The following is a 26,976-nucleotide window of genomic DNA, read 5'->3' on the forward strand; positions in this document are numbered from 1 at the left end:
TGCAAATGTGAAAAGAAAAACATATATTGTGAATTCTTTTCGTACTAAATAAATTTCATATTTAACATGAGCAATTAATGTGTGGCAAAGCCGCAAATAAAACCGCTTAATTACGTGACTCTGACCAGAGCGGAGCGGCAGGACACGACAGCGACAATAAAAACAGCGAGAATTTCAATTGAAAATTTGCATGACATGCAATGAAATGAAATAATAATATGGTTAATAAAGTCAGCCGCATCAGATTCGGATTCTGATTCGGACAGCAGACATCAGACAGCAGACACCATAGACCAGAGCCCGGTGCAGGGCTCGGAGCCAATTATCGCACTTATTTCGCTGCTAATTAAAATGCAATTATTTGCTTTAAACAACATAATCCCATTGACAGGCGTTTTATTTGCATATAGAACATGTATATAAATAAATCGATTGGTTTTCACGGACTTGCCCCCTCGACATCCATGCTGGCGTCCTCGTCGTCCTCGGCCGTAATGTGCAGCCGTGGCGCCACAAATCCGCCGCCGCCGACATTCCGTGAAGGGGCCGGCGAGCTAAGCTGCTGTCGATTTATAGTCGCCCCCGCTGGCGCCACATACTGCCCCCCATTGGCAGCGACATTTCGCCCGGCCTCATCGACATACTCGCAAATGATCTGCCACAGGGACTGGCGATCTGTGGTGCCACGCACGCGTGCCCGCAAATAGGCGGCCGTGGCAATCAGCGTGAAGTTAAGGATGCCCGCATTGAATATGTGCAGCCAGCCATTCAGCTGCAGCTGACTGCTGGCAGCCTGCTGGAAGAGCTGCATGGGCAGCGGCACGGCCACGGGCATTGGGGCTATGGAGCGGGTCCTCTGCTGGCCATTGTGATCCCGCTTAGCGGGTAGCTTCAACGAGTGCACCACCAACGAGGGCGGCGATGCAGTCTCCGTGCCTGGCAGACAGAATGTGCTTCTAGCGTCAGTCGGAGTTGGTCGGCCAAAAGAAGCTTAGACTTACCCTCGCCCGCCTCGCGCGCCATGCGCTGATCGGCCCGCTTAACCCAGCCGCGCACCGTGGACTCCGGCACGCCCAGTTCCCGTGAGATGCCGGCCTTTGTTTCGCCATTGCGTATGCGCGCAATCGCACGCTCTTTGTCATCCATGGAGACCTGCACCCTGGGACGCTTGCCGCGGGGCACGGCAGTACGCTCCATGGCTGAAGACTACGGCAGAGAGGCAGGCAACAAGGATCTTGTCTTGTCTATGATTGAGTTTTATTTGGAGTTTCGTTTTATTTTATTCGCGTTTACAATTTTCAGAGAATTTGCTTTTTCACGAGCGCCGCTATCTGCGTCTGTTTTCCGAATCGGCAGTCGTAGATATTTGACAGGCGAGACCCTAGACAAGCGCTTTGGGCCAGCTGACATATAAATCGCTGTGGGTTCGTTTTCTTCGCGTTCGTTCGCATTTGCTTTCCTTTTGAGCTTTTTGTTTACTTCTCCTACCTTGCGTCTTTGACAGTTGCCTGCCCAGGGTCGCATCTGGTTGCGGTGCTGCCAACCTTTTCCGTGACGCAAGCTCCATTTTCCTATTCCCATTCAAATTTACCGTCAGTTTTTCCATTGCGTTTATTTACGATTTCCTCTGTGTTTCACTTTTAATTCTTACATTTAATTCTGACGTACATCTAAAATATGTGTTCTAATTTATTTTTCTCATTTCATTATTGTTGTGGGTAATCTCTCTTGTATCTTTTTTCTGGCACTGCAGCGGTATGCTTGGGAAAAAGGACTTCGAGCCTAGCTTCTCAACTCTTTACCAAGTGCAGATAGAAGAAACTTTGGGTCTGCCTATAAATTTGTTTCTTATAGGGCTAGATTGTTGGGATACGGTTTATTAAGTTTCACCTTGTTAAGTTTATCTATCTAAAGATTATATAGCTTTTCATCATCTTATTTTGCAAGGGTACAAGGTATTCGAGCTTCAAGCGACAGTTGCAATTACTGAGGAAAATAATTAAATGATCAAGACTTTGGGTAATATCCTTCACGTTATAGAGAATGCAAGGACAATGCTTATAACACAAGATTATGAATTAATCAAGATAACGGACTGCACCAAGTCCGAGATTTTATATTCATGGAAATCTGAAGATCAGTTGAATTTGATCAGTTGAAATGTAGAAAAACTGAAATTGAAAGCTTAACTCTTCTACTCCACCGCTACAATGCCTTTTCAACTGTGTCTTTGTAATACGACTTAAATATATGTAATACGACTTAGTTTCTAGAACCATTTTACAATTTCGTTTAGTATATTCGGAAATTTCAAAGGTTTTAATTATGGTATTTAATTGAATCCTTCAAAAGTTTGCCATTTTTTTCTGGGCAGTTTTGACCACCAATTAAAATGGATTCTTTTCTCCTTTTAACTTTTTTTTTGTTGTTATGGTCTAGGTAAATCTATGTGCAAAAAATATATATGTATTGTATATCGTACATTATATACATATTTATTTAAGTATGCATTTACTTATGTACGCTTTGTTTTTCGATTGACAATTTGCCAATAATAATAATAATAAATTGTATTTTATTGATACACATGTATGTATATTAACTAATAAAACCACCAACAATTTTTTATATGAATTTTCTTTTATCTGGTATTTCTTTGTTTTTGCATTTTCTTTTTTTTTTGCTTTTTCTTTGTCGTGTTACTTGTCTACCTTAATTAATTTCTAGCTTCTCGTTAAACTATTCTCTCTTTATTTTTATTTTTTTTTTTTTAACAATTATCACGTGACAATTTTACGCTTAATTAATTTAATCAGGGCAGTTAATCATTTTTTGGTTTGTGTCATGTGTGTGTGTGTTTTTAAAACATTTATATGTTTTGAGCTTTTATCGTATATAATTATTCAATTAATATTCAATAGCTGTCACGTAAAGTTCACGGTAGAATTTATGGATTTCAGCTTGTAAAACTACTTACATATACACATAAGTGTTCGCTATTAATCATTGCGTTTATTCATAGAGGAATTAAGTGAAATCAAACTGAGAGAATAGTGCAAAGAACTCAGGGAGGCGAATACTGATGAATGGCAGTGTGAGCAAACATCATGCCGACAAGTATCAAACGAATATCTGAATCTTCAGCGCAGTTTGATAGGAATGCAAAATTAAATGCGTTCAGGTTCAGTATTATAAGTTATTTAATATTCTCTGAAATGAAAATCCATCTTTAACTCCCAGTTTCAAATGTATACCAAGTCCTTGAATAGACCTTTGATACAAATTTCGACCGCACTCTGCAGAAAACTCAGCCAAAGCTTGCAGAGAAGTGCGCCTTAGTAATCCTCCTGCAGGTGTTGTAGTCCCGGCTGCTTCGGCGCCCCGCGGCACATGCGTCGCAAGATGGCAATCAGCAGAGCAAATACCGCACAGATGCCGAGCGTGATGAGTGCGAGCTTGCCATAGGGCAGCTCGCTGAGATCGCGTCGCAGGCAAATCTCTGGGGACTCGTCGTGGAGGACGAGCTGGCGATACTCGCCGGCGTGGTGTAGCAGGCCGAGCTGTTCCAGATTCCACTCAATGTGCCGCGTTAGTTGGGCCAGCGTCGAGGTGTGCGTCACATTGGGACAGTTGGCGATGCCGTTGCAGAGCAGATGTCGTGGAATACAGACCTGGGTGTCGCCAGGACAGCGGAAGTCACAGCCGCCGTCCTGCAACAGAGACGCGGCCAGACTACCGTCGGGATTGCGGGGCAAGTGGAACAGCTCGGTCCAGACCAGTCGGAAGATGTTCTTGCCTGGCTGGCCGTCGCCCGTGTATTGAATGAGCACCGGCAGTGGCTCCTGATCTGCGCCTGTGGCGCCGAGCTCAGCTGTGGTCAGTATGGGCAGATCTCTGGCCAGCGAAATGTTCTCTGGGCAAACCACGAAACGCGGCTCCAGGCGTCCGGCCAAATAAACCTCAATTTTGGCGCTTTCACAACTGCGCTCAGCAAACCGAGCCTTTTCCAGATTAAGCCACAAATCCCGCTGAGCAGCCACCTTCAGTTCCCAGATGCACTTCTCCCGGCGATAATGGTGCTCCGGTGGTGCCATAGGCCCGGCCACCATGGCCAGTGCCTTCTTGTAGGGAAAGACGAGTTCGCCATCAGGTGAGGGGCCCAAGGTGATGGGTCCACAAAGCGGACCATGCGCAAACTCATATGTCGCTTCGAACAATGGATTGGGATTCTTAAAGTACGAGGTAATCGCATGCTGACCCTGCACAATCATCTCTAGATTCATTTGATCCGCTGAGGATATAACACGCACCGCCCTCGGTATGTTGTCGCAGAAGCAGGCCAAGTTGTTTTGGAACTTGTCGCGCTCCTCCCAGATAACCAGCTTGTCCACTCGCTCCTCGTGACAGCGCGTGCAGGCGTTGCTGTTGTAAGGCAGCTCCTTGAAGGACACCGAGTTCACTTCGATAATTGCCCTGGCATAGAGCCGGCGATCCGTCACAAACTTGTATTGGCAGCGCACATCGCTGCCGCCGGTTCGCTTGAAAATGAGTGAGTTGAGCGGGGAGCGCAGGCGTCCTCCGGAATGCTTCCATGCGTACATTATCTCGTCGCAGAGCGTGTTGGGCACCGGATCACCGAAGCGTGTGTTATTGAAGAAGTCATAGTGCGCCCAGTAATAGAGCGAGCTGCCGCTATAACTGCCCGTCTTGGAGTCGAACTGGACGTACAGCGAGGGGCTGGTGCTCACAAAGTCCACCTTCTCCATGGGACGTGAGAAGGTGTCGCAGAATGTTTTGATTATGCGCGCGGGGTCCGCATGATCCGAATCGTATATTGTCAGCGACTCGCCGCAGTCTCCCTCGTACTTCAATATGGGCGATTCAATGCGATTGATGCGAAAACTGGAACGAAAAGAGCAGGAAGAACGCGTTAGAGTGCAGTGAAGGGAATATTTGTCGGCCGACTCATAAAGTAAGCACCGCAAACATCTGCAGCCCCAGACCAAAGGCCTTTGGCTCTTTGCCAACGCAGCACCGAAATTCTGGGCAACATTTTCGACATATTCGCATCAGCCAGCCGCCCCACGCGCTGCTTCACGTGCCGCGTCCTTCTACAGTTTAATATAAATTCCGACTGGTAACAGGTAAAATCTCACTTTTTACTGCCACACGTAGCCGCCTCAGATTTGGCCGCTATGTGAGCTGCATTTCGTTGCACTGCAGTTTGGCAAAAATAAATGCAAATTGCTTTGCTCAGGTATTTTCGGCTGGCACGTAGAAACTCACAAATTATTGAAGAATATGCGAAATGCTGCTCAGAAATAATAAATAGACTTATGAAATGATTGAAGTCGTCAACAATCAACGACCATCCACACACTCGTCCGAAAACCACAAAAAATAAACCAAGTTAAATTCTAAATGTGCTTTATAACATTCTCAAATATATTTTGGCTCTCCTTGGTCTTCTTGGCAGCATTAGCTAACTTGTGCAGCTTAACAATTTTGAATATTTTCCAGCAAATTTTCAATGTTGCAAATTGGTTTTCAACCGAACTTGTTTTAAGGCAAAATTTCAATTGAAATACTTGGCTAACAAATAGCCGAGGCTCAACCTGACCGAACCATATTTTGACAAGAAGTCTCTGTCTATACAACTGTGTGTCCTGAATAACTGGCTGATTGTTGATTGGCAGGAGCTGGGTAGCAAATGTCTTAACTGTAGTTACCCAATGTGAACGCGAATACACAGCTTTTAGCTATTTTTCTGCCAACGCCTTTCAATTAATTTTAAAACATCTTGTTACAACAATTTTTACGGGTCAGAACTAACGTTGACTTTTGGTTTCAATGGACTTCAAACTCATTTTAAATATTTATGTACAACATGGAGTTCAAGATGGTTCAAGTTCATAGTGGACGTCTATGTTTATAATAAGAAACATGAATAGGGTACGATCTGGAAATACCAAGAAGTGTATATAACAAAGTTATTTGTCCCGACGGATTTACAAACTGACTGACTGAAGGGCTATCAATGCCCAAGATACACCAGGAAGTCAGATAAATATTTGGAAAATATTGACACTCTTGTTCTTAAATTAATTTGTTTATTCTGGTTGAGAAATAAATGGAAAAGTAATTTCTGAATTTAAAGAATAAGCTTGATCAGAGAAAAGTCAGGAAATACGCGCTAGAATCGCATAAATAATTATCGGACCGGGCCATAGAGTTTTTCAAAACCAGGACTCTCGACCAGGAACATATTTGCAGTTAGCATCCGATGCGTTGCGCTTTTTGTGTCTAGCCTTAGCTACAGTTATGGCCACCGCGAAAACTTTTCCAATTATCTGTTGGCAGCCGTCCAATCCACCTAGGATCCGGAGCACAAAAATAGTTTACGTAACCAACGCCAGAGCCATCCATCCCGCTAAGCAGATTTTGTACAATTACATTTGCGCTGGCCAGAAAATATGACATAATACAACATTTTATTAACCCGCACAAAGTTGGCAAATGTCAAAAGCGAGAAAAAAACAAATCACCATCATCAGCGGCGGGCCGGGTCCGGGACATGCGCCCCGCCCCGTACACAATTTCATTTTCGTTTCGTATCGTTTTTTATTTGCCACATTAAGGTTTTCTTTTTTTGTTCGTTCCTTTTGCTCTGCTACTTCTATTCATAATAGAGCAGAGTTACTATTTTTCCACCGTATTACCCCCTTCCCCTTTTCAGTGACGCTGCAACAGTCGCTGTCCCTGCCCGGCCTGCCTGTACTCCCCTCAGCCCCCTGCTCTAAACGTGCCCGTGCTGTTATTCACGTACGCGACATCGAAAAGTAAGCCTGACGCCCTGCGGCATGTCCTCATAATCCGTTAGCAGCCTAGTTCTAGTTATGCTGACTCAGTAGGGAGTTTATTCAGCAGTACGACCAAAAAACAAAACGACAAAAAAACGTAGTACGCCCCGCCCATAAAAAATGCAATGCGGCAGCAGCAGTCCGACGTTCTGACCGCCCAGTCCTACCGCCCGCCCGCCCCCGCCTGGGTCGGTTGTCAACTGTTTGGGGAGCAACTGCTTAGTTATGTGCATATGGCAGTCAATTGGTGTCGTGACGTGTCGCGTCCTGTCGCGCGTCGAGTCCTGCTCAGGGCGCAGGCCCTGTAAATTTGTATCCGCGATTGCAGCTTCTCTTTCGAGGAGATTTATTCGATGCATGCGAGCCATATGGAAACACAGCGTTAGACTTGAATTTGAAGCATTTGAATCGGTGTCAATTATAAATTGACTTTTTTAATTTGAACAAGTCAAAGTGCTATAACCGGGAGTCGACTAGGGGATACCCTAATTAATAAAATTATTAAAAAAGTTGCTGAGTTTTAGAGAAAAAACAGAACTGAAATGAAAGATTTAAGATCTTCATAAAAAATAATAATACTAAGGCTGAAACTCTCTTATCTGTTTTTACATTGATGTATTTTACATATGTATTTAAAAATGTGTTAAAACTCCATCGAGTTAAGTTGCGAAACTTAAATTATTATGAGATTGAAGACGATCGGAAGGTTTACAAAACATTTACGTATTTCTTAAGTTCCTTTGTGCCTTTTTGACAGATCTTTAGAAATGAGTTTGAAGTTTCCACCAAGTTGCGGAATCTGCAACATATGAGAATTGTAGAGTGTAGAAACAGAGATTGAAGAGTTTAGAAACAGAGCTAAGCTTGTCGTCCTGTTCAAGAAAATTCACACTCTCAGATAACAATCGCTATTTGGCCAACTTCGCATTCAGTATAACTAATCTAAAAGTACACTTACAGGAAATAACAACAGCTGGCCACCAACAGGGGCAACTACTATCAAAACCCACAACTTTCGGAAGGAACAAAAAAATCAGAAGATACTTCGTGTAGCAGAAAAGGTGCAGGCATGACATGTTACTTAAATGAGCAAGTTTGTTGGGAACAATGTCGACAGTGTCTAGACTCCAGACATCAGGCAGCAGCAGCAGCAACAGTTAACGCAGCCAAGCAGAATCTGGTTCTGTAACTGAAGCTCTCAAGGGTTGCGAGCAGCGCTGCCAATTTAGCTATTTTCTAGCTAAGTTTAGCTGTTTTCTGATGCAAGTTGCAGGTGACTGAAATTCTGAATGTTTTTAAACTGGTTTAACTATTTCTGGTATACGATCGGATCTACTCTACGGGTTGTATTTTATCTCATATTTAATGTTGTTTTATTATTTTTGATTGATGTAGAATATATGTAACTGATCCTACAAGAACATATTGTAGCTACTGCGTGTACTAAGGTAAATATAAAATGATTTGGCTAAAAAGACGCTCTTGTTCACAAAAAACACAAATTAGCCATGTTAACTATTGCAATTACCTGCTTTTTGTACCCTTATTCGTTTGGCCATTTTGTCAATTTAATTTAGCTATATTGAAGTCAGTTAATCTTTTGGAGCGGCAGTTGGCAACACTGGCATTGCGAGGTGGAGTTGCTAGCAACAACAAGTGTAGGTAAAGGCAAACAGAGAATGGGATGAACTGTCAAGCGGGGCGTGCTGTGGCTCGGCGTGTTTGTGGAGTGGGGGGGAGGCGCGGGCTGTGTGGGCGTGCAATTGTTGTCATGGGCGTTGCAACAACTTGAGTGAAGTTGGCAGCGAGCAACAACAACAAAAACAGCAAAGACTACCAAAGACAAAAACTTAACGGGCAAGTACGAAATTCTGCACAGCTCACGCAATTCTCTATTGCTATTTTTTGTTTTTGTCTACTTTGAACTTTTGGAGCGACTGCGAAGCTAGCTGATAACTAACGGTGCTTGCAAGCACACACACCGAGCACGGCTGCCACTTGCTCAAAATAAAGTGTACCAAGAATTCGATGAAAAAGTACCATTAAAGGTACAAAAATAAAGCTTGCTTACGGGCAACAGGATTTATTTTAATGTCAGTTAAAGAATTATTTTAAAAATTTGCGCAAAAGAATATTTGAAAAACTTTCATGGAACCTTTTTGGAAATAGTTCAATATTAAAAGAAATTGATTATTTGATATAGTTTGCAAATCTCATATTTTTAACTGAACTTCAATGGGAAATATGTATTTGATAAATGTTACTTATATAAAAATATACATATTTGTAATTAAAAATCAAAGCAAATATTTGCAATAAATGTTATTGAAACACCGAGAAAAAGACTACCTTCTGTAAAGAAATAGGTAAACTGTACCATTACAAAAGTTTAGTTGGTACATTTCTATCACATGTGGCATCCATACAAGCAAACAGTAAAGATACACAGACACACATACAAATGCTTGTCTCTCTCTCTCTCTCTCTCTCTCGTGTCTCTCAGCTCGACGCAGTCGCCAGTGTTGCGCTTTGTGCACTGTAATCACGCAATCATGTTGCCCACTTCTGAACTCTTAATGGCAATCGGTGTAAACGTGCGCACAAGTTCTCCGTTTGGCTGGGTTTTGGGTTTAGTTCTACTCGTTTTGTAGGTGGACATAAATATTTATCTTTTGGCAAAAACTTGTTTGATATTTTACTCCTCTATTCTCATCCATGTGCACAACTGCAAGAGCGGGTGTTTTATCTGTGTATGTGTGCGTATTTGTGTTTCTGTCTGATGTTAGCCATGCACATAGTTTTCTTTGCAGTTTTTAGCCAAAAACTTGGCAATGTTTTGCAACATTTTCTGCATAAATTATAAGGTTGCAACATGGTCAAATGTGCAGAAATCGTTGCCGTTACTCTGACAACTTGGGGACAATGTTGAGGCAATACTTTATGCTGCGGCAGATCACGACAAATAGCATTCCCGGATTTACAAGACTAGAAACAAGACTTAAACGAAACAAGTAATTGCAAAATATTTAAAGTACTTATGAACAAACACCAAATGTGGTTCGTACATATTTAAATTCTAGCTCGTATTATGAGTCTTTTGCAAACGCAAATTAAATCAATGTTCGAGTGGTATATCCTTCTTGTAGAGTATTTTTGGCAAAATGTTGAAAGCATAATAATAACTGTTGTTTTTCAAAAAAGAATACTATTGCCTATTGACCAGAGACAAACTAGAAGATAGGTTTAAACTATATAAGCCCAACTATTGATACCATATAGTTGGGCAATGTCGTCCTCAATGCATTCAACACATTTTAACTACTATTAAATCATCTGCAAAATATATCTTAAGATATCTGGTTTCGATAAGGTCAACAACCTATTCCAATTAAGTCCCTAAAATGGCAACGCTTTACGAAATGAGAATTCGATAAGTTTTCAGATATCCCGAGACGATTACCCTTTCCCAATTTAAATGTTGTTTACTTCCGAGCACTTCGTGGTACACCCTTCGATGGCATCCAATTAAAGGAACCGAACCATCAGTGTCCTCAAAATGTCAGAGCTGGAAAACTTTGCCATCTTCTTGGCGACCGCCGACCGATCCTACACGGAGGAGCAGGGCCGAAATGAAACCCGCAAAACCGCAGCACAATAAAATATTTCCCTACCCAATGCATAGGCGCCTTGCATTCAGAGGGGAGGGGTGGTGCGGACTTGCAGTAAATGCAAACTCAAAATGCACGACCGAATGCGACACTTGGACAAAAGTTCAGAGAACGGATTCAGACACAAACAACGGCCCGGCGACGACGACAAGGATAAGAAAGGCAGAGAGGGGGGTTGGGGAGCGACGGGGGCGCTGCACAAAGTAAAAAATATAAAGAACAACTTCAACTCGACACGTTAAATTAAAATGTCACATAAATCTTTGCGGCAAATTTCATTAAAATACGCTTACAGCATAGAACGCAGCGCCAAAATGAATTGAGGCTGGACTGGGACAAGGATTGCGGATGGGGCATGCCCCAAAAGCCGCCAACAGGCGCCCACATAGCCGCAAAACTTTGCACTTTAAGTGAAATGTCGTCGACGGCTATGGATTTTAAACGGGAGCCTCTCGGACAACGCCCCTTCTCGTGGTATTTACAATAAACTAAAGCTCGTTGGGGCATGTGGAGAACTAAACAAAGCGAACAGACAGTCCGACAAAGGGCGTAAACAGTGTTGGACAATACAATAATATGGCACTTGGACAATGTTGAAATTCACTTGCCTAAAAGGGCGGTTGATTTAATAAATGTGCTCGGAGGATGGTAGGCTTTTAGCATTAAAATTTTCTTTTTATATGTATTGGTGACTTAGGTTGACTGTCGATCGGGAAAAACAGTTTTCTATACATAAAAATATACAATAATTTATGTACTTTCTAAAAAACCTATAATGGAAATATGGAAAATAACACGTTCTTTAAATTTTTAGTTTTATGTATGCAAACAAATCAAAAAAATATGCTTCTATGTCTACTGCACTCTATGATCATATTACAGTAATATATTTTAGCGAAAGAAAAGATATTCATATTTGCATTCTTACCTCGGGAAATACAGTCGCACAATTTCGCCGGGATGTCCTTTGATGTGATAGCTGCAAGAGGTGTTCGGTGGATACCAGTGTGCGATGCTGAGGAATATGCCCTCGCTGGCACTGCTGTCCTTCAGCGAATCGGAGCTGAGCAGCCAGTCGCAGACGCCGTGCTTTATTCCCGCAGTCTCCACATGGCCTGGCCAGTTGCCAACATTGAAATGAAAGCCGGTATTGAGCAGCGGACCCGCCGGTGATGTTACAAACTCCACGTACATGTATTGTGAAGTGCCTGTGGATGGGAACGGGGACACGGTTGAAAAGTGGACTCTGGCTATCGGGCAATCGCCATCGGCGTTGCCTTTGTACTTACCAATAATGCTGAATGGGAACTTGCCCAGACCGCAAAATTTGCCTATCAGCGGCGAATGCTCGTCGCGTCCGTCATAAACGGCTAACCAATCGTAGGGGCAATGCTCGTTACCGGACCCTATGGGCCTGATGGGGCAGGTCATCACGTTCTCGCATCTGTGAAGAGACCGCGAGTCGAATAAAACCAAAACTGATTAATGTGTCCGATGATGAAGTGTTTGCACTATTCATTTAAAGAGTTTTCCCCAAACACCAAGAGTATAAGCCTTTGATTCTTTGATGGATGCGCAGAAGGCCAAATTTAATTTGTCCCTTGACACAGACGTCAACTTAATGAGACCCAGCAATTAATGGATGCACCTCGCTAAATTCCAAGTGCGGAGAAGTGATGTACAAATAAAAACAAGTCAGCATTTTGTAAAAACTCGCAGTGTACAAAAAGAATCAATGTAGGATCAATTTTTGCAGGAGCTCGTTAACAGTCTACATTCAAATTTAAGTTATTCTAACTCTAAAATTTAGGTTTGCCACCCCGCGATTGCCAAAAAAAATTAAGTTCAAACGGACGGAGGAATGGGAAGACGGACCAATATACCCTCTTCACTTTGTGAGCGAGTATAAAAAGAGGACTGAAAAAAGCACAGCCTGAAACTCAATGAAAGACAGATTTGCGTGAAAGGCATGGAAAAGTTGGCGGAAAATGTGCATGTAAGACAGGGACGTGGCTTATGTTAGTTAAGATCCTGCTTGATCTTGCTGAGTGTTAATTCACTTAGTTTCCGATTCACACACACGGCTGTTCAGGTCAAACATTTTAATGGGTCAAACAACCCCTTTACCCCCATTAACTACGCCTCTGTCTATGACATTCATTTGCAGTTTGGCAGCGCACATAAAAAACACGAGCGTAAAACATTCAAAGCGTCTGTTTTGAAGCTAACTTTAAGTTCCGGACCACTGTTTGTTTTTTTTTTTTTGCGCTATCTTCTTGCTCAGGTAGAGCTCTGCCAAAGTGACCTTTGTGCAGCGATTCGCTCAGGTTTGGCCATTGACGAGGTCTGAAACCCGGATATTCCCTTTCCAGCCATTTGTTGGAAATACAATTTGCCAGAAGGCGGAGAATTTCATGCCGATTCAAAAGGCAAACGAAATGCCTTTCAGCTGAATGTGCGTGTGCATGTGGGTGTGTGGGTATGTACGTTTGTGCAGGTGTGTGTTTGTGTGAACTTTCTAATTGAAAGCTAACTTTGGCAATTACGCTCTGGACTTTAATCAAATGCGGGCCGAGAAATGGAAGCGGACCGTGTGACTCGAAATTGCAACAAAAATGCCAATTTAATTGACATTTTATTGAGCCTTTGACTGCTGGCCGAAAAGTTAAAGGGAAACTTTTTGCAAAAACTTTAGATCTATTCGTCGTATCTGTATCTATTAGCCAGGCAGTTGTTCGGTGCGCTATCGTTTCACTCAATTTAATCACTTTGTCAGCAAGTTTCCGATTCGTCTTTATGCTGTCTAGCTTTCAGGGAACCTAATCTAACTTATTGATAATAAATGCGTAGGGCAAAAAAGTTGATTATTTTTCCTTTTTTTTTATTTTATTTTTTTCCAGCCAGCAGCCAACTTGGGGGCTGGCGAAAGTTTCGGCCAACAGACATATCAAAAATAACTGACTGGTAATAATTTCGGCATATTAAAAAACTTTTTTCTCGATGACTTTTGCATTTATTTCGCCTCGACTATGCCCCAAAAAAAAAAATAAAAGAAATAAAGTTCAACTAAAGTTTGTTGTGTGTGTTTGTAAGTTTGTGTCGGGCTTTGCCGAGAAAATGCTGCGCTGGCAAAATGTGTTTGGTGTTTGCTACGCAGAAATTAGAAAAATGTTTTGGAAAACTGGCAGCCAAACGAGCCTCGGCATCGAAATAAACTGAACTGATTCATAAAGGAGGCAACGGCAAAGTTGCCGCTGACTTGGCACAACACATTGCCACACACACACACACACACAATCGCACACACACGTGTATAAATGTGAGTGGTCAGGTCAACGTTGCCCCGAGATTGAGCCTGGCATCGCAGGACTGGGACTCGGAGTGTTTTATGAACTGGATTTGATGGAGCTTTGTGTAATGCTTAGATGGATTATGGTGATTGTTTGTAAATATTATCGCCCCGAGCGCATAATCAACCAAGTGCTGTTACTTAGACGGCTTGTCTAATCGGGTCTGGACACCGTTTTTGATTGCCTTATTGTACAGAGTATAATTTCAGTTTTGTTAACGTTGACCGTCTGTTTGCTTCTAGACAAGGTATTTCGATAAAACTTTGCTGCATGCAATAGATAAGTTCTTGTATGACAAATTGTTGTTGTTTTGCCACTCACTAATGCTGCTAAATATACGAGAAAAACTTATTTAACATCGGACTACACAATAAGTGGCTATACGTCTGCAATTTCTTGTTATTAAAAGTGGGCTTATTTATCATAGCATAGAATGACAATCAATTGAATTTATTTAGAAGGGATTCTTCTTTTCATACCCTGTACACACTCAAAGTGGGTCAAATGGGGCATATTGCTCTTGCGCATATTTATGCAACAGGCAGAAGACGGGCCTGGCCGAACTCAAAACTATTTAAATTCTTGATAAGCACGGAGAGCTGAATCGTTTTAGCCAAGTCTTCATGAGCTAGAGGAATATATTATTTAAACATATCTCAAAAACTATAAAGCTAGTTACACCAAATTAGGCTCCCTACACAGGCTAGAATGTTTCACTCTGTGGATACTCAAGCAAGAGCCTTGGGACTTAGTGTATATAAATCCTTATATGCTTTAAATGTTTTAAGGATAGGACAACAAACAAGGACACTATTTAGCATAAAATTTGTGAGATTTATTTTATGATTAATATCTGTATCTATTAGCGTGATTACATACAGGGGATTTTCTAGTCGATCGCATAACGCCTTAACTGCTTTCTAACTATAAACATTAAAGTTATTTGAGTTGAATTCTTTTCCGAGGTATGCCTCTTACATAGTTATTCTCCCATATGTAAATATTCTGTTGTATATATATGGAATGTGTACACTGTTTGCGTAACTTGCAGTAATCAAAACTTGTCTCAGTCAGCAGTCTTTTTGTAATCTCTAATTAATACCCTTGGCAACAAACACAGCCTTTAACTTTTGGATTAGTTTACCAAGTTCTTTGACTAAATGTTTCAAGCAATCTCCCCGCACCCCAATCCCAATCTAGGCAAATACAAACAGCCCAAGCTAAACATCATTAATGGAATTTCAGCATTGAAACCCTTTTCGAAAAACATTCGATTAACTTGCCTCTCCCATCACACTCGGCGATTAGCTCGTTGGCAGCGTTTTTGTTTGACTAATCCTTCCGCTCCCCACCCGCCCCCCAGCTGCTGACCCGTTTGCCGAACCGTTTTATCGACCGGGAGTAACTTAGACTTGCAAATTAATACGCACTTAAAGCGGATTTGCAACTAGTCCAAAAGGGAACATTCGTCCTCACGTCCTCCCGTCCTCCTCCTACCTGCCCGCAGCCCAATCCCAGCTGCCAGATCCACACAAGCGAGCGTTTCCGGCTCCTCGCTTTTTCGCTGTCAAAGTTGGCACTTTGACATGCCTCGTGTCTGGCAGGACTTTTCAGCGCTCAAAAGGTAAATATTCAAATTGAATCTATAAAAATAAATTGAATGTTGCTTATCTAATTTCGAGCAAGAGGAACCAGTTGATGTGCACGTGCGAGTCCTGCAGGGCGAAAGACATTCGCCTGAAATATGCTGACTGGCATTTGCACTCCAAACAGCTTTAAGATACTTAGACACTTCTGCTGGCCATTTGCAAAGTGCCTCCGCCGAGAAGCAGGGCTAAAGTTGGCATTCGAATCCAACTTGGAGCTGTACCCCCGCAATGATAAGGCAAAAACCGGCGGCGGGATATTTAATGACTGGCCGCAGCGTTTGCGAAAGGTCAGTGAATGGCAAATGTAAATTGTATTTGCCAGCAGTCGGCTGCAGGTGAGTTGGGCAGACGGGCAGAAGGGCAGGCTGGGCTTTGCACAACCCTTAGCCACATAAAATATTTAAGTTCTGATTTAAGCCCAAAACACAGCTGGCATTTTGCATGTGTCCCCACAGAGCTGTTAATACTCGGGGGAGACTTCAGTTCTATGGAATACTTGTTTTGCATAAGCAAGCTTATCCGAAGGCATGAAACGATTAAATGAAAGCTCAAAACAGCAGCCCATTAAAACTGACTCAAACGGGTATATTAGTTATGTGCAAATCTATGTGGCGGAACGAGGCATCTCTGACATATGCCAATCTCTATGTCAGACCACCTGTCCGACCACCTGTCTGCCCTACTGTAACTTAAAACGAAGAACAAATATGCTTGAGTTTCAAAAACAACACAAGTTTGCCACAATTTTATATATCTTCGGATCATCTTTGAATTAAGACCGTTTTGCAAATATGTGGGAGTTTTCTTGGACCAATTCTACCTATACAGCAATATGGTATTGTAGAGCAGCATAGTTAAGTTCTTTTTACAAGATCTTACTTTTCGACTGTTTATCATTTATATATATGACATGTATGTATATTGACACATCGGTTGTTGATGCTGATCAAGAATGCATGTATAAAATATAGGGTGGTCGATGTCTCCTTCCATGCGTTACACATCTTATGCAAAAGTTATAATACCCCTTACAAGGGTAAGCAAATAAGCTTTTTTTAAGGCATTCCCTTGCGTTTTGGTATATACCCAAGGAAACTAAGGGCTTAGCGAATTAATGTTTTACTTTTAGCGCTTCGAGTTTTACGAAGTCATTTAAAAAGGTGCTGTGAATGGCAAAACAATAGGTAAGGACATTGAATTCCTTGAAACTATTACATAAAAATAAAATTGAAATTCTTTGACTTTTGCTTTGTTTTTTCCCGACTTTTTTCTGGTTATATTTTATACATACACACACACACAGCTTTAAGAAAATATATTGAATTATTTACCAAAAAAATTTTTTATTTAGCATGAAATTTTGGTCTTTAAAATTTCTGCAAAAATTCTGCAGTTTAACGTGTTTTTGCTGTTGCGAAAATCCACGCGGATTTCACGGCATTTTTATTGCTCGACCGATTTGAGGTCCGCATCGCTGCTCCATCATTCGCCTTGATAGAGCATTAAGTAAGTAACGAGTCAACCAATCCGACATTTTCATTATTTCAGCATTAATAATACAAAATCAGCAATGGCTGTTTTGAGCGCTGCATCGCACCCCAAAAATCACTCAAAACGTAATCCCTTAGCCAATTTCGAATGCAGACAGACAAGGTGGCAGAGATGGCAGAAGATGGTGTTCGTGGCTGGGGATTGCGATTCGGCTTGGGACTGGGACTGGGACTGGGACTGCGACTGGGTCTGTGACATGTCGCCAGCGTTTTCCATGAAATCGGTGCCAATTTTTGCAGAGCGCTCTGTCAAATTGTCATTGTCAGCATGCCAAATGCATTACAACAACTGCAACAGCAGGCTACACGTAATGCTGACTGCTAGCCAATGACAAAAAAAAAATAAATAAAAAAAAAGGAATGAAGGAAAAATGGTTAAAATTTGGAACGGCAGTCGATGTCGTTGTGCCAAAATGACAAATTACAGGGTGTTAACTTGGCGCTAATTTCTCTCGGCAATTTGCATTTGCATATATTCCAGACATATATGTATAGATGTGTCTGTGTGTGTGTGTGTGTGCGGATCCTTGCGATTATCTGTCTGTGGCATATCTGAGCTTCTCGTTAGCTTACCTCTGGCCATCGACCGCAAACTGTTCGTTCTGCAGATATAATTTGATGTACGGCTGTCGCGTGTGCAATTTATAGCGACAGTTGAGGGCCCGGGGATAGAGGCCCGGATATGCCGGGGACTGCACGTAGCAGGTCTGCAGGCGACAATCCCGATACTCGCGCTCGCAGTAGGATCTGTGGATAGAGAATTGTAATTAAATGCAATTAGTTTCATATATATTTAAGAAGTTTGTCTCTGCCCGCGCAGCCAATAAATGTCGCCAATTTTGGGCCTGAAGTCTCGAGCTCTGCCCTGCGTCTCGAAATGCTCGAGAGCTTTTCCACTTGGGCACAAATCCAACAAATTAATCGCTGGAATTGCCTCGCAGGCAGCGAATAGAAATAACAAAAGCAGAAAATTGTGCTCACTGATTTGGAAATTCTTGTGCTTCTCCTTGGGAAAACCTTGTAAAATTGTTGTCGAATTACAAGAACAACTGTAAAGTGTAAGGAGAGCCGTGCGTATAATTTTCAATTTGTTCAAGTCAAACAAACGCATTGCCAGGGTTGTCAGCGTTGTCAGGGTTGTCCGGGCTTGCCAAATCATACGGCTGCATAAAGCTGCATAAATATGATTACCATTTACCATTTTATTTGCACTCGAAATTTATATTTTTTCTGCTCTTCGAAATTTGCCTTTCATTTGGGTTCCTTTGACTTTCGATGGATTTCGACACCCTGTGCCCATTAAAATGGCAAAAACGGGCATATCCCATACAGGCCTTATACCCTAGACAGTGCCTACAAATTGTTCTTTGATTGATTTCATTTTGTCATGCCCCGAAGCTATGGCAATGAAGGAGCAATGGAGAAGATAAGTCAAGCTACGACCCCGAAATGTCTTAATTTTGTTCATTCTAGATTTTTCTACAGGGTATCTGCTGGACGAGCACTCTCGCGTAAGATAATTCATACTTGTTCAGATTGGGTTCGGCTCGCTCGGTGTCGATGTCGATGCGCGTGACCCCAAATTAGCATAAAAATCATATTGGCCATGTGGGCGCTGGGTCCGTGGCTCGGGAATTGCAGAAATCTTGAGTTTGAAATAAGGCTGTTTTCGATGAAATGAGACCTTCAAATGCGGCATTGAGATTGTGCGCAAAGTTTATGCCAAAAACGAAGAAGGGGGGCTAGTTAAAACTGAATAAATATGGTTGAGAGGACACAAGATATTCGTACGTCCCTAGTTTCTTTTTTGAAAGCAACTGGAATTCCTTAAATGAAATTAGATAAAAGACACGAAATCTATTCGACAGTGTTCAGTTTGATATGGATTGCTTTCATGAAATTTGTGGAATATATAACTATTTTCTGTATAAGCGTAATTCCAAATGGTCTTGTCAACTGTAAACAGCCCCGATTCCTAAATAGAAATGTGCCTATCGTAAAAGTTTGACATCATCTAGAAGTGACAGACAAGCTAGTATAAGTCCTAAAGTGCCGCTGATCCCAACCCAACCCAACCCAACCCAACCCAACCCAAGTTGAGTTGCACAACCTTTAGACCGATTCCGAGCAATGCTTAAAACTTGCAACTTATTTTATTAAGATAAAAGTTAGAGGACTTAGTAAAAAGAGAGGGGAAATCAAATGAAATTTAATGTCTGCAAAGTTTTTGGGATAACTGAATGCTCGTTTTGGCCCATGGAAGCGCCTGCTGTCTCAATGTGTCTCTCGAACATTTTTCGCGAGTTTATGTTGCCGCAGTGCTCCGGCCGCTGCTCCGCCCATTCCTCCAACTGTCCTTCCCGCTCCATTCTCTAGCTGGCAAATTGTAATTCAATTTTATGCGACCTTCTGTTACCGCATTGCCAGCCATGCTCCACTCCCGCTTACAGGCCCCGCCCGCCGCTCTCGTTCGCATATGATTATGAAATGTTCTCCTCGTGGGGCAGTTTCAGAAATTGTAAGAGACAACCGTCTGTGCGTCCGGGTCCCCTCAAAAACCACTCAAGTTGCGTGCAACATAATAAAATTAAATTAACGCATCGCTGGCTACAAAGTAGTAACTGTCAGTTGTCAGTTGCCACGCCTCCAGCCCCCCCTGAGCCAAGCCCCACAGGATGGCCCATAAAAGTGGCACAAAGGCGCTAAACATTATCGATAAGCTCGGGCACAGCGGCCAGTACATCCTCGCGCACTCTCTCTCTCTCTCTCTCTCACTCTCGGTTAGTCAATCTTTTTGTAGATTACGTATACGCACCCTTGCACAACTTCGCCACGTCGATTTGGATATAATTCCGGATGCTGGCCATAGCGTAAATAGACTTCGGTTTGCTGTTCGGCGCGTGAATCGAATGTGAAGTAGGTCTGCAAAGAGAATAGAACACAAAAACGGCACTAAGTGAGTTGAAATTCATGTATTGTTAGCTGCTACGCAAATCACGTATACGCACTGTTGCCCTAGTCAGCTGCTAAGCTGCATGCCATTAGTGGCCATAGGCCTCACTGATGAATTTTGTCGATTTACCGCCCCCTTGCCAGCATTTCACCACGCAAGTTGGCACACACGGGCATCTGCAGCATTATTTGATGTGCTCTGAGTTGTCCCGCTCAGGTGACATGCGAGCCTTGCTTTTAAGTGTTCGCCGTTGTCGTTGTCGTTGTCTATGCGGCTGTTTGCTTAACGCGATGCGTTTTACCGGTTGTCGTTTTGGTATGTCCCCGTTCTAGCCCTCGTCTAGCTGTGTTCTCATCAGCACTAATGACCTGGCGTAGGCGTTCCGCCTAAGCGCAAACCCAGTTGGAAATCGCAGTCGAACAGCTGGGCAGAGCACATGCTAAGTCACCAATTTTAATTTATTGCGAATAGAGAGTTCTTTAAACCTTCTTCTAATGCTATCGGACGCAATTGATTTTTAATCATTCACAGACTATAAAACCGCATAGTCTAAATCGGTAGAGCTCGTTAGCTGAGGTCTAACATATTTTCTAACTTTTTCTTTTTTGACCAATGACAAATTAATGACAACATTTGAAGACTGACAATGGCTACTGGCTTTGAACCAGTGACCTCACTCACAGGGGTCCGACACGCTTTCAGACACGTAAGCCATACAGTAAAGTTGCATGATTGAATTGTTTTTCAGGGTTTTCATACAGAATCTACCCCCGTTTTCCTAACCCAGAGGTCGAATTTTCCGAATCCCCGACTAAGTGACCTAACCGTTTAGGCTGTGGTATTGAATATATTGCTACTAGCGGGCATTGCCCGGCCTTGCTCGCGACCGTGAAAATTGAAATCTAAGTGAACCATCTTGATCTCACATTTTACTCATTTACAAACAAGAACGCTCTATATTAATGTTTGCTAAGTTATTACGATAAATAACATTAAGCTTCTTCTAAACTAATATTTGTTTAAAGACTTTTATGCCGGCTTAGAATGTGAGGTATGCTATTACAAAACCGATAAAAAGTCAAATATGTATAGACACATAAATCTTGATTCATCTTTAAATGAATATAATATAGTCATGTTTTTGACTCTTTGATGAATCATTGTTACTAGCATAAAGAACGTCTTTATTCCGAAACTATACCCCAGATATGTGGCCCATCACCAAGCGCTGAATTCACCAGCTGACACTACTTGGAACGCTGGGACGGATTTCCAGCGGGTTCACCTCAGTGCGGAGCGTAATGCACATGTCAATATTAAATGCGTTACCGGCGTCAATGACGTTAGCGCCACTTAACGATGTGAACAATGGCAGGCTGTCGGACGGGAGACAGGTGGGCGGCAGACAGACAGATGGACGGACAGGCAGGCGTCCTAGTCCGAGGTAGCAGCAGGAGCTACGTGCACGGCCACGCCCCGCTGGGGCAAACGGGCAGAGCCCATTCCCAGCTCATATTTGCCGCATTATGCGACTTTAAATGCATTGAATATTTTTGAACGCCGTTGCAGCTGCAGTTGTGAATGTGGATGCGGATTGCGGATGCGTGGCTAGAATTATCGCCATGGCAGCGCCGGATTGTCAACAATGCTGCGACCCGACCCAATGATCCCGACCCGGTTGCCCAACTCGCCCTTTGATAACGTGGCAAATTCGTGCTCGAATAAATTAAAAATCAGTCAGATTTCGTTTGTGTTTTGGGCTTTGTTTCTCCTGTCGCGGATGTCGCTTGTGTTGCAATTTGCGAAAATTATTTTTGATTTATTCGCCACGCATTTATGTTAATGCAAAATTGTTTTGTTTTATTTATTTGTTTTTTTCTGTGCAACATGCAACGCAGCTCCTGGCTGCTCATTAAATTGTGTACGTGGCAATGTTATTACATGCCAGCGCTCTATTATTTTTATTTATTTTAAAGGATGATACCCAAGCTGGCATTTTTTCATGCGTTCAACGCATTTTCCAGCGCGCTCGCGCAAAATAAGTGGCAAAAATTGAGGCGGCGACTAAGAAAAGTCGGAAAACTTGCCGTGGCAAAAACAAAGCGAACCCTCCACTCCCCCCTGCCCACTCGCCGTCGAGGAAACTCCTGAACTGTCTACCAGCAGCCAACTTCAGCCAGCGTGCGGGGCGAGTTTTCATAAATATTTATGACTCCATTAAGGTGTGCATAAGACACTCTGGAGGGCGAGCTGCAGCAGCAGCAGCCGCCGTGGCTCTGCACCTGAGAGTCTGTCTCCTACATGGAGCACTCGTTCATGGCATTAGTTTTTGTTTTTTTTTTTTTGTGTGCCATAAAGTACTGCGTGGCTTGTTGTGTTTGTGGCAAGCTGCGGCATGAAGTTAATCCGTGCAGGCAAAAACGATGCAATAACAGAGCTTACCATCGGCAACTGCTGAAGCACATTCAAGTCGGATTAAGCTGCTGATCTGCAGATCTCTTCTGATTAGGCCAATTATTGAATGACTAAATCGAATATGCAGTTAGGAAATCTTAGAAAGTTCATGTCCAACATATTTATAAAAACTTTAAATGAACCAGCTCATAGGGTCAGCCCATACAACCTATTTTCAAATAACATTAAGCCCATTAATACTTCTAACAGCAATGTAAAAGTTCAAAATGAACTAGTCTAAAATATTTAGCACAGATGCTGGATGCTACTAGGAATTTAAATGAACTAGCTTATAAGATAAGGCTTTAAAACCGAATGTCAAAGCTCAATAATAAGTTTAACAGCAAAAGTGCATGTTAAAAATGAACTAGTTCACACTTTTTGGCCTAGCTATTGGTCAATGGAGCTGTCGAAAAATATTTATTGAATACAACTGGAAAGGAACCAGCTCATAAGGCAAGATTTTCGAACCGAATTAAAAAACATATTTAAATCAATAATATTTCCAACATGCAAAACTTAACTTCAAAATAAACTAGTTCAAAATGTAGGTAAATTGTTAACTCAAGAGTAAGTTCGTTTTTGCACGTAATATTTCACGTTTTTTATATTCTATATAATATCTAATTATATGATCGTTTATGCTAACGGAAATTCCGCGAGATTATAGCACATCTCTTATTCTATTTAAGCTCCTGCTGTCACATAACGATCTTATCTTTCATTTTATAAATGCAAATGCCGCATCAAGCACACAGAAGCGCATCTGACAAAAAATCAGAGAAAGAGCGCAACAACAACAAGGCTCCTCCTTACGGCGAGGGGAGATGGGGGGTGGGCGGCATCCATGCAGCTAAATAGAATTCAAGTTGTGAAAAGCTTTTGCCATATAAAACTGCAAGCGGCAACGAGTCGCCAGCCCACTGGCTGGAGGGATGCCAGAGGGACGCGGGGAGACAGAAGACAGAAAGCGCGCAGACGACAGCCAGGGGAGAACGCCCACGTCCACGCCCCCGCAGAGGTTCGACTGAATAATGCATGCAAAAATATATATGTGTAAGCATATAGTATATATATACAATATACATGTGTATATGTATGTGTGTGTGTGTGTGTGCAGCGATATACCATATGAAAAAACAAGTGCCAAAGTGAGTTGCATAGACGCAGCCAAGCAGATAGAGCAACATGGGTCACAGCCAAAGCAAGCAAACAAAAACAAAGCAGGGGGCTGATAAAAGAGAGATGAAAAAATGACAAAATAAAACCCGTTACAATTACATAAGCAGTCTGACTGACTGACTTGCAGACACCCTGCTCTCTGTTTTAAATCTTTTCTTAGTCTTTAACAAATACAAATAATAATATTTGTTTGTGCCAGTGTATGTCAATATTTGCACTCTTTGTGCTCCCCAACAGATTGGGCCTAATTGCTGCGGTTTATTGATTAGCGGTTATTTTCTAAGTACACAAATAGTTAAACAATATATGCATACAAGCGAACAGACTATGCGTTGTTTAAGCCTATATTCAAGCGTTTATTACCCGAATTGTTGACATAACTATTCACGTCCTTGGCATAATTCTCATAAAGCTGTATCCACGTCTAAAATTATATTTTGCTTGGGTTGTTTTGAAAATCTCGGATTCAAGAAAAGAGTTCCTTAGGTGGACTTTTATCACGAATATATCGAGTAATCACGTTTTTATTACTTTATAATGTAGGCCTCTATAAATAAGTATGAAGACGATCGAACGACATTTTTGGCGTACAACCTCAATCCGAATCATCACGTTACCGAAAGCACCTTAATGGTGCACTCATATTGGATCGCCTATAAAATACCCTGTACCGTAATAAATTAATATGTGAACTATAAGAAATAGGTCAACAGTCGGACAGATAAATATTCATATTGTTAAGATAAGAATAGCATAAGACTTTAACTATATGACTATTCTAGAATGCATCTCCCATAATGTGGAGGCAAAAGAAGAAGAAGAATAAGTCGTTACGATTGCCTAAGGCTGGGTACAGGGTATGTCTTGGTCAGGCACCATCATTCAGTTCACTCTTGTTTTAAAGCAGCGAGTGAAGACGACGACAGCAAAAACTTGGCTGCTGTAATATTTTCTTTAAATTATGTGATAAATATAAATATACACGAGCAGAAAATAGGACGTCTGCGAGGACATGGATAGAGACGAGGAGTCTACGTGACACATGTGACATGCCGACCGGGTGAAAGAGCATGGAGCTGTGGTTTATTAGTGTAAGTGCGTTGGCGTCTGCAAGTTGGAGTCGTCAGAAGCGAGAGAACAGATACTTTTTACAGTAATTGGAAGTTCCCTGAGTTTGTTATAGATGAAGCTGAGCTTCAGTTGCCCAGGTGTTGAGTAACTCCACATATTAATGCCAAAACGTGTTGCAAGGAGGGGCCTATTTAAAGTATTTTGTGCTTTTAAGAACTCTCTTAAATTGGTTATTAAATATTATTCCTACACTTGAAGATTTTTCTTATTCTCGAGTTGGTGACTCTCTTCAAGTTCAAGCTAAGTAGGTAGGTCTTTTTCTGATATATAGAGAATCTATGAATATATGAGATATTTTTTTTAGTATTTTTAGATTTTTCATTATTGTAAAGACTTCATAAAAATGTAAAAAAATAGGTTCGGGAAATAAGTTTATAATATTACCGACATACTATACATCATTGAAATAACTTAAGCCCCAAGTTGAAAGAATTTGATTTCAAATTTTAGCACGTAAATGGCAGGTCGCGATCCAACTCACCTGATCTGTAAAGTTGTCCGTGTGGAAGAGCACCTTTACATAACTCGTCTCGCTGATGAATGTCTGGGGCTGCTCGGCCTCGCCACAGAACATGCCTGGCTCCCGGCGATTGGATACGTCTGTTTTGGCATTGCCATCAACAATCTGCAACAACAACAACAACAGCAACAATAATGTCATACGAAGTCACATCAAATGATAAGCAAGGACGACGGGCGCCGCAAACTATGCGAGCCACATAAATTGCCAGCGCGAATTGGATTGAATGCGAGTCCTGGCCCATAAAGCTGTCAGCCGACGCATACGCGGGAATTACGTGGACACATATGTCATCATTTAAGCGAGGCGAAGTTATAAATTAGATTTGATTGCCTCGGCACCATAAATCAGAAACGCCAACTGTGGCCTCCGGCGAGCTTAATCTAGTACTCACCTGCAGGTAGCCACCCTCGCAGTGGGTGGCATTGAGCAGCTGGCCCACTTTGAACTTCTTAAAGCGCAGCCGGAGCACGAAGTCACGCGGAGCCCCTTTGAGGGTGCGAAAACGATACCAGCAGGTGAGCGGTCGTCCCAGATTCTGATTGCTGACCTCCGGCGAGCTGATGTCCTCGAATATGTCCACCGTTTTATTGCAGTGATCCTTGGATATGTCCGAGGAGCTGCCACCGCCGCCGTTGCCACCGCCGCCGCCGCCGCTGCCACTGCCACCTGAAAGTTGACGAGCAAAAAATAACCAAGTCAGCTTATTAAGAGCTAGCAGAGAACATGGCACCGCCGCAACCGTTGAAATTCATTGTGCCTAATTTATACAGCGAATGCATAAATGACAAAGGGACATTGTGCTGAATTTGTAATTCCAGTCTGGCTGCCGCCCCCAAATGCAAAAGACGAGCACTCCTCCTCAACGTCCCTGACTGTGACAAAGGCCATGGCAGGACCTGCGTCTCGCCCACATCCACATCCATCCTGGCCTCCTGCCTGCTGCCTCCTTCCTGCTGCCTCCTGCCCTATTCATGCCCCACAGCGCCACTTCAGCAGTCAACCCGCGTAAAATTTTGAGCACTGAGTCGACTCAAGTCGTGTCGGTCGTGTCGTGTCGGGGAGTTTGTGTTTGTTGTTTTGAATGGTTTCTTCAGAAATTGCTCAGCCGGGCGAATTGTAAGTTTGTTCCAGCTCAGGATGTTGACTGAATGGCAAGCGAAATTTCTATAGTTTATTGCTCAACTATGAAATACTGCTAGCAAGAAATTATTTAGATTCCTTACGGGCTAACAATTTAAGCAAATAACTGCAAGTATTATTACATGGTTCAACTGATCTCGCAGTTCAGTTCGAAATGCATAAGCTATTGTAGAACACTTCTCGTTATGCAAAGTATTCGAAAACAATGAAGTGAATTTCTCGAAACCTTTTTCAGAGTTTGTAAAAGGGGCTAAGAAGTTAACTTTACTCTTTTTATTGCAGACTATATTGAAATTATGTATAAGATATTCAAGACTTGTACGAAAATTTCCCCCTATATTATATATACATATGTAGGATTCGGGAAAGCTCTGAGAGAAAATGCCGAAATCTCGCAGGCTACGCACGCATAGGTTACTTATCAATTCACATTAAATTTAAATGACAGATAAATAAATCACGTAGTATTATTAACCACATCTAAAATAACCCAAATAATATAAATAAACTGTTAAA

The 26,976-nt window shown here is 42.2% G+C and overlaps 2 protein-coding genes across 2 annotated transcripts; both read right to left on the bottom strand.

The window, feature by feature from the left end:
- Positions 1 to 393: 393 nt before the first annotated feature.
- Positions 394 to 2,455, bottom strand: LOC115758895. The gene is made up of 2 exons (XM_030699695.1): positions 1,002 to 2,455; positions 394 to 936 (listed from the first exon to the last, which is right to left on the bottom strand). The coding sequence occupies exons 1-2, from the start codon at positions 1,195 to 1,197 to the stop codon at positions 440 to 442; spliced, it is 693 nt and encodes a 230-aa protein (XP_030555555.1). The 5' UTR covers positions 1,198 to 2,455; the 3' UTR covers positions 394 to 439.
- Positions 2,456 to 2,660: 205 nt separating this feature from the next.
- LOC115760263 lies at positions 2,661 to 25,467 on the bottom strand. The gene is made up of 6 exons (XM_030701531.1): positions 25,279 to 25,467; positions 19,893 to 19,999; positions 17,651 to 17,824; positions 11,818 to 11,972; positions 11,457 to 11,736; positions 2,661 to 4,902 (listed from the first exon to the last, which is right to left on the bottom strand). Exons 1-6 carry the CDS (start codon positions 25,456 to 25,458, stop codon positions 3,336 to 3,338), a joined length of 2,463 nt encoding a protein of 820 aa, XP_030557391.1. The 5' UTR covers positions 25,459 to 25,467; the 3' UTR covers positions 2,661 to 3,335.
- Positions 25,468 to 26,976: the final 1,509 nt, after the last annotated feature.

Source organism: Drosophila novamexicana, unplaced genomic scaffold, assembly GCF_003285875.2.
Source record: "Drosophila novamexicana strain 15010-1031.04,08,12 unplaced genomic scaffold, DnovRS2.1 tig00000008-arrow-pilon, whole genome shotgun sequence".
Lineage (NCBI taxonomy): Eukaryota > Metazoa > Arthropoda > Insecta > Diptera > Drosophilidae > Drosophila > Drosophila novamexicana.